General features: G+C 45.4%; 1 protein-coding gene across 1 annotated transcript; it reads left to right on the top strand.

Annotated features, from left to right (window-relative positions):
- Window positions 1–2169: 2169 nt before the first annotated feature.
- Window positions 2170–12422, top strand: CUZD1 (CUB and zona pellucida like domains 1). The gene is made up of 10 exons (XM_054071525.1): window positions 2170–2251; window positions 2864–2876; window positions 4067–4258; window positions 4426–4640; window positions 5682–5832; window positions 7184–7407; window positions 8236–8408; window positions 9019–9404; window positions 9693–9961; window positions 11187–12422. The coding sequence occupies exons 1-10, from the start codon at window positions 2170–2172 to the stop codon at window positions 11351–11353; spliced, it is 1872 nt and encodes a 623-aa protein (XP_053927500.1). The 3' UTR covers window positions 11354–12422.
- Window positions 12423–12605: the final 183 nt, after the last annotated feature.

Below are 12605 nucleotides of genomic sequence, written 5' to 3'. Positions count from 1 at the left end.
CATCCTCTTTAGAGGCAGAAAAGAGAGTTCAAAGCGGGCCGTTAACATTTCAGCATCCCTGATAGATAAACATGTCACATGATCTGAACAGGGGCTCAGCACATGGGGTTTGACAAGAGCGTGGACTCGCAGCTCCTCCGAAGCACAAGCATGTGGGGACCTCAAAGCCCATCCAGTCCCACCCCTCCCACAGGCAGGAACACCTCCCACTGGATCAGGGGCTCCAAGCCCCATCCAACCTGGCCTGGAACCCCTCCAGGGATGGAGCAGCCACCACTGCTCTGGGCAGCCTGGGCCAGGGCCTCCCCACCCTCATTGTGAAGAATTTCCTCCTAATGTCTGATCTAAATCTCCCCCTCATCCTATATCACTCCAGGCCTTTGTAAAAAGTCTCTGCGCTGCTTTCTTTTACATCCTCTTCAGGTGCTGGAAGCTGCTCTAAAGTCTCCTTGGAGCCTTCTCTTCTCCAGGCTGAACATCCCCAGCTCTCTCAGCCTGGCCTCTTAGCAGAGGTGCTCCAGCCCTCGGATCATCTCCATGGCCTCCTCTGGACCTGCTCCAACAGTTCCATGTTCTTCTTATGTTGGGGATTCCAGAACTGGACACAGGACTTCAGGTAGTGTCTCACAAGAGAGGAACAGAGGTGCAGACTCCCCTCCCTTGACCTATTGGCCACACTTTTGATGCAGCCCAACACACAGTTGGCCTTCAGGGCTGTGACCAGGCTATCAGAGCCACAGGCAGTTTTTCTTGGCTCTGAATGGACAGAGCATGGACTGGCAGGGCCATACAGCCAGCACACACATTGAATGCATATAAGATGGACGTTAGGTTGCAAACTTCCTTGCAAGTGGGGGGGTGGGGGTTAAGAACAAAAGGCTACACAGACCAAACGCAAATTTAGCATTTCCAGAAGCTAAAAGGAATTCAAATGCTAAGCAACCTCTGTATGCACCTATTCAGTGCCACGGGTTTAAAGGCAGTGTAAAGACCTGTAGTGATGAAGAGGGAGTTGCATTCAAAATCCCCAGAGTGAGTTAGAAATCAGAGAGAGCTGTTTTTTAAAGGCAACATTGGTCCGAGATCAAAAATACTTAATCATTACAGTTCCATTGTATTTCAGCTTTTAGAAAGTTTAGAAAAGAAAAAAAAACTAACGAGTTTTGCACAAACCTCCCAGTTTTCACAAAGGAAAAGCACCTGAGTGCATTCCAAGGAGGTCAGTGTGCAATGTGACTGGGAAGAGCGCCTGTTTGCACAGCTGTGGGATCCCGCTCTCCGGTATCAATCACCAGCTCTGGGGTGAACCCTACCTGCTCGCACACTGTGAGGTCAGGGTAACGGCACAGCTGTGGCACTGGCACAGCCTCTGGAAGCTTGAAAGACTGGGAATCCAATGCTGCAGCAGGAATCGCTCTGGAGTTCAAGAATTTTGGTCCTTATGGAAAGACAAAGTAGCATAAATACATCGGAGCAGGTACTCATTCGACTCATTCCAGGAGGAATTGAGGCTCTCCAGACTGCGCTTGTTCCCTTTCCTGGAGAAAGAAAGGCCAATTCATTGGATTCATAGCACCTACTGCAGGACTAAGAAGGCTTTATCTGCAAAATGGTTGCAGTGTGATCACCTTCTAAATCCATGACTAACGTGAATCTGGCCTTTTTTACTCATTATTGTTTCAGCAATAGGAAAATTAGTACTCACGACATCTCTATGGCAAGAGTCACACTTTAGACCCAGAGGAATCCCCAGCAGGGACAGTGAATGGTTTGCCCAGAGTAACCTAAAGGGATGGGCATCACAACGAAGGGGGGGAAACCAAGCTCCCGGTGACCAGCGCTAAGAGCAAACTGCTGAATGTGTCTCCCAGGGGAGTCTGTCAATCCCTCCAGAACATTCCTGCTCGTGTCAACACCCCTGAACAGATGCTTAATGAAATCCATTGAACAACGCGCTTTTGAAGCCATAAGGGCGCAGTTAAACTGACTCCACGTGATACACATCAGAAACATTGGCACAGCTGGTGCCTTCTCACTTCTATCTGTTAAAAAGAAACAGAAACGGAGAGGTTACGGCCTCCCTCCGTGATACCGTGCAACCCAAGCCGATTATGAAAGAGCAGGAGGTATAAAATGGAGAAAAGCTGAACCTCCGCAGCTGCCATCAACATGCAGGTGCTCCAACAGCTCCTCCTCCTGCCTCTCGTAGCTGCTTTGGCTCTCGCCGAAGACAACTCGATAGAACACAAAGGTATGGAAGCCTAGTCTTCTTTAATCTGTGAAATATTATTAACTGGGACAACTGGGATTTTATAGGCAACTGAGGGGGGAAAACATTAAACACGTCTCTAGAAGTGCATCTTATTTAATGCCCTGCTGCACAGCACTGACACCCAAACAGATCAGCGAGGGTTAGCAATGGCAAATAATAAAAAAAAAAAAAAATCAATATACAGCAAATTTTTAAGTTAAGAACTTGATTTTGAAGAGATTCTAATCTGGAATGGAAATTTGCATTTATAAATTAACACTATAGTGGAGAGACAGGAATAAAGTGACTTAAAAGGGAAACGGTTGCTTTTTAAGAGAGATGTGTTCCTGTTCCCACTGTTCAATCAGAAGCAATAAGTAGCCGTCTGTTGCTCAATTTAGGATCGCTGCTCTGCACTCAGATCATTTACTCGAGGTGCACAGGCACTGCAGGACAAGGAAGCAGCACTGCAGAGCTGCTCCAGGGGCGCCCAGCTATGGGAACAGCCCAGAGGATGCAGAGGGAGGGCAGAGCTGGCCCTGTAAACTCTTAAAACTGGGAGGTTTCGGGTGTGATGAAAAGCTCTCTCCTCGCCCTTTCTTTTCCATCCAGAGTTCATCAAAATGTGCGACCTTTCTAACCAGAACTGCGTACACTGTATAGGAAATCCTTCCTGATGGTTTAGGCCATTATTTTTAGATCGATATTGACATAGAAAAGAGATCTTCTGTTCAAACTGGGTGAACTAAAGTTTGTAATACAATGGCTATTACTGCAACCACCTTGTAACTTATTAACGTTACCTAACTACTGATGTCAGTGATGTCAACCCTGTTTGGTCTGTGGTTCTTTTCCTAAGAGAGCTGGGCTGCAGCCCCACATCCCGTGCCCCCACACAGCCAAGAGTGGACACGCTGGCAAAAAACACGGATAAAGGCCTGCACGCCCCTGCCCCAGACCCTCCCCCTCACCAACAAATGTGGATCAGGATATCTGAAAGAAAGGAAATGCTGTGTTTGTCTTTAATAGCCACCAAAGGCTTTTTCTTTCATGGATTTGACCTGTTTTATATTTTATTTTCACCACCCACATCCTTCTGCATCAAATATCCATGTGCAGAAAGCCAGTTCCTTTTGTTTGAAATTCACCACTTACTGGTTTTGTCCTAGGCCACCACGTTGCTGTATTGGAAGGGAACATCTCATATTAATCCTCTCCATCACTTTACAGACCACTAGCACCTGCTTTCACCACTCATTCTCCCCCTTCTGACCTGAAATGGTTCAGTTCATTCACTTATGCCTTGTCTGGAAGTTCTTCTAAACTTTTGGTCATCTCTGTGGCCATCTCTGAAGCTTTCCCTGTTCAGCAGCACCCCTTTGGAGATGGAGGAGCAGAATTGTGTCCTTTGGAAGCTCAAATCTGAAAAGCCTTTTTGATTCCCAAACACTTTTGAAGTAAAGGGCTGAACCTTAGAATTGGATTCAATGATCAGAACAGGGGGAAGCCTAGAGGGCTTGAAGTGCTTGTGGCGACAAACCGTGCTGAAGAGAGCTGCTGAAGTGTCCTGCACCACTCTGCATTTCCAGTTCTGCCGCTGGTTTCATCTGTGACACATGTTCCTGTAACTCCCTTTTCTCTGCTACTGCGAAAATGAGGATGAAAACTATTTTTGGATGTTCATTTGACTTTTCAGGTTTCATAAACCGCAGTAATATAAATGAAAACAAATAAAGAGTGCAACATTTTGCACGTCTGTTCATGACGAACTGTCCCAGAGTCTTTGCACAGGGGAGGGTGAAACACTGCTGCAAGAGAAACCTTGAGAGAGCCCCTCACAAGCTGGTTGTGTTGTTGCTGTTCTTCAGCAGGCGCCCCTCACTGCGGTACATCGCTTCACGACATCAACAAATCCCTGAAGATCGAACTAAACGCAAATGCCAACTGCATCTGGCAAATCCAGAGGGACACAAATCGAACAATTAGGCTCATTTTCTCCTATTTTAAGTGAGTATTTCTTTCAGATGCTTCTGTACTGTTTTGTTCTATTAAAGCACAGCACAGACAAGCATTATCTCCCAATATTTCCCTGTACTGAATCCGTGTTGAGGACTCTGGAGAGCTGGGGTATCTGCCCATGAGTTCAGGCAGTTCTCACTGTGCTTCTCCGATAGATTTGCTCCTTCTTCAAGCTGCGAAACAGAAAGTATCAAAATATATGATGGGCCCTCAACTAACGTATCCCTTCTCGGCCAAGTCTGTAACAACACCAATGCAGTTCCAGTACTTCAGTCATCCTCAAACAGTTTAACTTTCCTCATCACAACAAACTCCGTGCCTTTCACGAGGAACTTCTTCGTCTTCTACTACTACTTCTCACCAGAAACAAGTAAGTCAGAACTTGAGGCAGCTACCAATTACCATTTGAATTCCATCATTAAAAGAAACTTTCCCATTGAGGGAAAAGGTTAGGACAGCAATTAGAGACTACTCCTGGGGGGGGGAGGCGGGGGGGGATGGGGGCGGATGGACGGGAACTGGACAGGACAGTGGAAGGAAGCAAAACAAAAGCATGCTTGCTCGAGAGCTGAGAAAGTGCCATTTTATTCAGAAAAATGATTGCAAAGGCGGCATTGCAGGAGACTGCTGTTACTTACAGGTTTCTCCTGAATGTGCTCCGTTTGCTTTTACCCTAAAAGAGAACAAGTCCATCCAGTCCTGCTGAGTACGGGTCACTAATTCAACATGCTCCTTACCGTTTTCTCCCTAAGAGATAGGAATAACTTGGACAAAACCAGCCTCAGCTTGTGACCTCAGCTTCTGCTGACCTGAGTGGGATGGTGTTAAGCTCTGAAAAGCTTCAGTTTTACAGAGTAGTTACCACATCCCAGTTTATGCTGCTCCAGCATTTGATTTTGCTGCTGAAAATTGTGCCCTGTTTCTAGCCTACATTTGTCTCTCTGAGGTTTCCGCTGCCCTGACTTTATTTTGCCTTTGTCCATCAGGCAAAATCTCTCTCAAACTTGAACATTTTACGCTTACATGGATCATGACCAATGTTCCATGGTTCCTCTAATATTTTATGGGTTCTTTTGGTGGCTGTAGCATCCAGTTTTTCAAGACAGTACCTAATTAACTCAAAATGTAGACATCACTATATTGCTCACGTATCAAAGGGATACATCTGTCTCAAGCGCCATCGCACTGTACCTCATAGATGCTAAGTAGGGACCACAGGCTCCAATTTATAACACCCGCTTGACCTGAAATTCTCTACACAAGTTCTATCCTTAGTGCCATTCGACATTTCCAAAGGAATGGAATCCTAAAGAAATGGCCCTGCTCGTTCTAGAACGTTTGATTTTTAATGTGTTTTTACATTTCATTACATACACCGTTGTGTTAACCATGTCTCTATTCCTCTTTTCAGATATTGAAAACTGTGGGGGACAATTAACGGGTCCCAACGGGACATTTATCAGCCCCAACTACCCAGCGCCGTACCCTGAATTCGCATACTGCGTCTGGCATATACGAACACCAAAAAACACAAAGATAAACTTAGAATTTAAGGATTTCTTGTGAGTAAATACCCTAACACTCTAGTGCTCTTCATTCTGTTTACACGCATCACTTTAAACACAGGCAGAACTGCTTCCCAACTTCATAACATCCATGCACTTCTAAAACAAACGTGCCTTGCTGACTCTTTTGACATTGCAGTGCGTTCCACCTGGCTGTACGTTACGCTGTAAGTTACCCCACACCACCCACAGTGCCAGTCGGTGGAACACAGAAGGCACCTTGGGTGACTGGCCATGAGATGGAGGTCTGCTTTAAGCCACCCTGAATGATCCGAGTTTAAATCCAACAGTATAAATATAGCTTTAGCATGCTTAAAACAACCATGTGTATTGGAATTGCGATTTAGAACTTAAGCTCAAAAGAACAATAAAGCAAATATCACTCGCGATATGCTTGCCTCACTAGTAATGCCTTCAGGCAAAGAACATAGCAGAGCCCTGGCTAAGTATGTCCAAGTCTAAATGCCAAAGGATGCACTGGCATAAGGAAATCACACTAGCACAGGCTTTCCTGACCCATATCACTCTATATCAGGGTTGCTCTCGCAGATGTGGCGGGTGGGCTGGTAGCCCTTTCCCCTCATCACCTGGCACTGTGCATGGAGAGTCTCAAGATGAAGGGAATTAAAAGGGCAGTATTTTCAAGATCTTTTCCTGAGATATTCCAGCTGCAGAACGCTGTGTAAGAATTCAGCACAGAATGTATTCTACAGAAAATCATTACCTTGGCAACTGTCCTTTGAGACACAGAATGCTGCAGTGGTGTGTGTTCTTGACAGTCATGGCCAGGGTCCATCTGCTGGCTCAGGAACAGTGATGGAGATAGCTGGAGATAACACGCACCCCAGCATAGCCAGTACATTCACCAAGGGCAGCAAGCACAGAGATAAGCTCATACAGAGCACTGAAACAGTAAGAACCTTCCTCTGGTGACACACACAAGGTGTCAGAGACCTGCAAAAGAAACCCTACACTTTAAAAGCTCTTTAAGATATAAACATATATAAAATGATTCTGTGTGGTTCTTTTTACTAAATGAGTAGTAGTCAATACCTATACACTATCAGACCTATAACAACACAGCTGACCCAGCCTCTGCCGAGAGCAATAGCAAAACATTTGTTACCTCAATGGGAGCAGAACCATGCTCCCAAGTACTGCTTGCCTTTGAGGGCCGCCTTCTGTGTTTTCTTTGGTTTTAATGATGTTATTTATGTGTTTTTTTCTCCATTCTTGCATTTCAATTGACTGGAATTCAGACACTTTACCTGCCCTCAGTCCCCTATCTCGTATGAGCAATGTTCTCTACACTCAGATTCCCTTGTGATGATTTTTACTCCCTCTGCAGCCTGGAACTAGACCAGAACTGCCAGTTTGACTTCACAGCAGTCTACGACGGCCTTACCACTAACACTGGCTTGATAGGAAAAATCTGTGGTCGTGTTCAGCCCACATTTGAATCCTCTTCAAATACCATGACAGTTGTGCTGTCTACAGACTACGCCAACTCCTACCGAGGGTTTGCTGCTCAGTACACCAGTGCTGCGCTGCCAGGGCCCGTAGAGCCCAACGGTAAGCACGCTTGCTGCATGAATAGGAAGCTCTTTCTTTTTCTCATATATGCTTCTTCCAATCCCTCATAAATATCAAAAAGAACTGATGGTTGATGCTGGGGATTTAAACCTTTTTATAGGTAGCCATTAATTCCCTTTAAAACCCCAAGTCCCACTCAGATTCACCTACAGAGGATAAGTTATTACTTGACCCACCTGTCAAAGAAAGCCTGTTCCTCCACTTGTTGGTCTGTTTTCTGGCTGGCATCAGTGAAAAGATGAGTTTTCTCTTCTTTTGGACAAGGCAGGCACTGTTATCATTCTAGACAAATAACAATAAACTGGTGAAATGCTTTTATTCCCAGAGACACTCGGGAAACAGGTCTGCACCTGTTTGTCACAGGCTTTGGGTGTGTTGTGACTGCCTTTCAGAACTGCGCCAACTTCCTCACTGGTTCCTATGTCTGCGTGTCCACCTTCCCATTAACCACAGTGGCAAGGGAGCCTCTAAAGCCCTGTGTCTTCCACAAAGCGATCTCCTCACCCTGCCATTCTGCACTAATGCTTTAAGTCCTTTTCCCTTTCATAAAGGCTGCAGTTAATTCTGTTACTGGGATTCAAACTAAGGTTTCAGCCTGAGTTTTACATGAGTTTGGTTATCTCACGTCTTTGAAGCCAAGCATGAAATTTTGTTCCAACCTCTGCACAGTTTCAAATGTGCACAACCTGTTTCAGACTGACAAACAAGAACTGTGCAAGAGACTCAAGAATATAGAGCACCTGATGAATGAGCACAGTGCATGGTAACATGTTCTGTTCTCTGTTTTTAATCTCTCTTCACTGGCAGCATTCCTGACGTGCTCTTCAGACACCATGAGGATTGTTCTCAGCAAGGCTTACCTGGCCTCCCTCGGCTACAACGGAACTCACCCCCAGCTGAACGATCCATCCTGCAGCCCAGTTATAACAGATTCAGTCATCTTCTCCTTCCCATTAGGCGGCTGCGGAACAACTAAAAAGGTAAAGGGAGGGAAAGTTACATGAATAAGGTAACAATGGCTTCTGAATAATGACAGATTGTGAGAGCAGTCTAGGAACAGCTTGTGAATGAGCACATTTACTGTCACTTCACTCATCCACTCACACATGCCCAGTCTGGCAGCAGAAAGAGCGCTTTTCCTCTTGAACAGCCTGATGGTCAAGGAGCCTTTCAAATGAAGCCAGGCAAATCCACACAAACTAACTCAGAACGCTTTACCCCTCCAGACACAGGTTATCAGGAGCAGCATGAGGTTTGGTACACAACATAAACATTCTCTGCAGGCGATACGGCTGGCATTTACCTGGGAGGCCCAGAGCTAGTTGGCAGCACTGTTCTGATGAGGACTCTGAAGCATTCCTCTGGCACTTCCCACACTCCATGCAGCATTCCTTTTTTTACACATGGGTTGGTTCAGTGTTTTGCCAAGACGGGAGGAGGGTGGATGATAGTTTTTGGTTGCACCCTGTTTCAAATTTCAGAGGGATCTTGAGTTCTGATAACACAACCGGGCAGCTCTCACTTCAATACAATCGCTTTCATCCGCTCTGCTCACAGTATCACTCACAGTATCACCAATTCCTTCCACAGGATGAAGGCTCGAGCATCACTTACACCAACATCGTATCTCTCTCTGCGAATGGCAGCATTATCACTCGTCAGAACAGCGTAGAGATCATTGCCAAATGCAAAATGGAAAACAACTCAACCTTGGAAGTCATTTACATAACGAAAAATAATGTAATCCAGGACATAACAGCTATGGGACAGTACAACATCAACATGTCATTCTACGAATCGGATTCATTCTCCAGGCCTGTACAGCAGTCCCCATACTATGTAGACCTGAACCAAACTCTTTTTGCTCAAGTCAGTCTCAACTCTGCTGACCTCAATCTCCTGGTGTTTGTTGATACCTGTATAGCATCGCCTCAGCCTGATTTTGGATCACTAACATACGATTTAATCAGAAGTGGGTAAGGCCAAGTTAATTTGTTACTGTCTCCTAATCTAGATGTCAACCACAGTTCTTTCGTTTGTCTCTCTTCCACTTATCTTCTTTAGTAGACCGGTTGAAAGCCAAATCTCATAGGAATTTGAAGGCATTGCACACATAGAGCGAGAGACAAACAAGCACCACTCAGCACTGGGGAGAGGAAACCAGCCCATCACTGCCTGCCTGTACAAACCACGCCTTAAATGCCACAATTACAGGTAACACAACTTAGCCAGGACGACTGTTGTATGCGTACGTTCTCTTGCAGCTGCAGTAAAGATGACACTGTGGTAACCTACCCACCCCTCGAACACTATGGAAGGTTCAAATTCAACGCCTTCAGGTTCCTGCGGAGCTCTCCATCTGTTTATCTCCAGTGCGAGGTTTTAATTTGTGACAGCAACACCACGAACTCCCGCTGCACCCAAGGCTGCATCTCTCGGCAAAAGAGAACGGTTTCCTCATACAAGTGGAAAACCAGCACCATGATGGGTCCCATCCGCCTGAAAAGGGATCTCAGGTCTGCTGATCACTCAGGTAAGAAGAACACAAACATTAAGAACTTGATTAAACCCTGTCATGGTGTAAATCTATCACCTTCATTTCACTAGCGAAGTGAGTGAGGTTCACTAGTTCAAAACTAACACGGCAGCAGAACAATGGGTTTGGTCTGTGTTCTGTTTGAGCACAGAGGGACTTTTCAAACTGAACAACTTTTTGGACTTTTTTGTGCTCTCTGAAGTAGAGAAAGCAGCACTTGCTCCTAGTCACAAAAGCGGTGCATGTGGGATCCGACTGTGGATTCAGAGAGAGTTGGGAATGGCAAGAGATGTCAGATCTTCCAACATGACCCTTCTGATGAAGCACATGCAGGGACCAGGGCTCAGTTCTCAAGCTACACATTACTGAAAAAGCACATTCCAAATCAGAGCCCAGCTTTGTTCCAACCTGCGTATCTCCTCACAGCCCACTCAATCTCACCCAGCTTTCTTTGCTGGCATCGCAGAAAAGCTACGCCAGCTGATAAACACAGATGACTAATTCCAGGCTAGGCTACATCCTCACACTGTACATACTGCCTAATAGAAACAGAATACGAAGAGGACAGACACCAGAGCAGTAATCCAAATCACCACGCTTTAAATCAGAGCTGCAGAGCTGCTTGTAAGCAACCACACTTCAGCGCTCCAGGCTGACATGCTCCTTAGCACCATTTGCAGTCTGCCCTACAGCAGTCTAGATGAGCGCTGAGAGCCAGAACAGACTATGAAACACAGAAAAGTTCTTTTTAAGGGCTTGTGCCTCCCACTGTGCTCACCGATTCAACTTTCATGAAGCCCAAAGCTTCACCTAAGAAAAGCACCTTGTGCCACTGGCCACAGTACCTCTCACAACGGAGCATTACCAAGGGCCATCCAGTGACCCATTAGAGGGCACAGGGTCAGAATGACGAGTTTCCTTCTCTCCCAGCTCTGCTTCAGCCATGTTTCCCACCTGTCCAGCTCCACCACCAACAGCAGCGCTGCTGGGCAGAGACTCAGCTGCAACAACACCAAAGGATTTGTTAATGTTCAGTGCTCTTCTGCACAGGTTTTTATTACAGATTTTCACAACTCCTCAGCACTACAGATTCAGAATTCGCAACCGGTAGGGGTCAGTGCCTCAGAAACAAAATACTTGAAAAAATGCTTATTTAATTCTCATTGAAACAACATGGTATCCAAAATGTTAAACATCCCACTTTCTTTTTTTCTCTACACAGAATCCCTCACTAAAGCAAATGCTGAAGAAACACTGAACCTGCACCAATACAGCTTCTACGGGCTTTTGTTTCTGGTTTTACTTTCAAATATTGTCATTGTGGTAGCTGTGATCATAAACTATTACAAACGTCAGCCAGGATACGGGTACCACAAACTCCAGAGCTAGTATTAACTGCTTCAGGTTATTCTGAGTTTAATATCAACTCCTACTCAGATCTGCCACCCAAAGAGGGGAGAGGGAAAAACCCAAACCAACCAAAAATCAATAATCAGCCTTCGAATACACCACTTCAACACACATTTCTACTTTGTTTGTAATTAAATAAAAACCACCTCAATCTAGCATTGTACCTGAAATCACTGAGTTGGAAAAGCACACAAGCGTCTACCTCTGCATCATTGGTCTAAAAATTATCTAAAAATTACCTTTTTATCTTTTTGAATCCCGTTGCAAGTGCACCTCTCATGAGTTAACCTGAGGGACAACTGCAAGATGCCTCTTCAAAGTCTGCTCCTGCAGGGGGCTACCATCAAGATCTGACAGTCCTCACAAGGCATCGGATGCCCTGGAGAAGACGCAAACACTAGGTAACCAGCTAAAGACACCAGAGTGTACGTGCCTACACTGCTTGTTGTGTCAACACCTACTTCCCCACCAACAGCTTTTGCTCAATGCATTTTAAGACACCAAACACAACCGATGTCTGCACCTCCAGCTTAGGGGGTTGCCATGAAGTTGTAAGTTAAGTCGTGCATCCTGGAGTTCAAAGAGCAACAGAACAAAGTACGAAGTTTAACCTTCCACAAGAGAGGGACTTCAAGTCACGTTTCTGCCTCCCCAAATGACACCAGAACTGACCCCAGCAGGTTAAAGTAACTATAATGCAGTAAGGCTGTTTCTCTGGCATAAGGCTGGTGAAATGCAGCAGTTTTGACTCCAGCGCATTTTACCTGGCAGCGAGACCCCCTTGAGAGCAACCACGGCTTAAGTACTCATATTTCTTAGGATAATGAAACATGGACAAACACAAGTCTACTAAGTACACACATTTCAGTTGTTCCTCATGGCTCAATTAATTCAGGAGGCAAAAAGCATAATGACAGTCTGATTTACCACCTGAGGAGCCCAGATTCCTAACTTGGGTGCCTGTACTGCCCATAAGGCTGTAAAGAACTCAGGCCGGGGTTCCAGTCTGCCTGTCTCTCCAAACAGTCTCAGTTAGGCAATGCCAGCACTGCTCTTCTTCTTATAGATGGAGTAACAAACACCTCCAACAGAAGCACCATGAACACAAAGCAGCCATATCCTGTTCTACCAGTAACAGGTTACACATCAGAAATCAACACAATAAAAAAGGGAACTGATTACACATAGGTAAAAAGATAAGCTATAACTCAGTTTATTAGAGTACTTCTCC

The sequence above is a fragment of the Cuculus canorus genome, chromosome 7 (assembly GCF_017976375.1).
Source record: "Cuculus canorus isolate bCucCan1 chromosome 7, bCucCan1.pri, whole genome shotgun sequence".
Taxonomy (NCBI): domain Eukaryota; kingdom Metazoa; phylum Chordata; class Aves; order Cuculiformes; family Cuculidae; genus Cuculus; species Cuculus canorus.
Note: the sequence above shows the minus strand (reverse complement) of the source record. Positions and strands in the feature narration are given on the sequence as shown.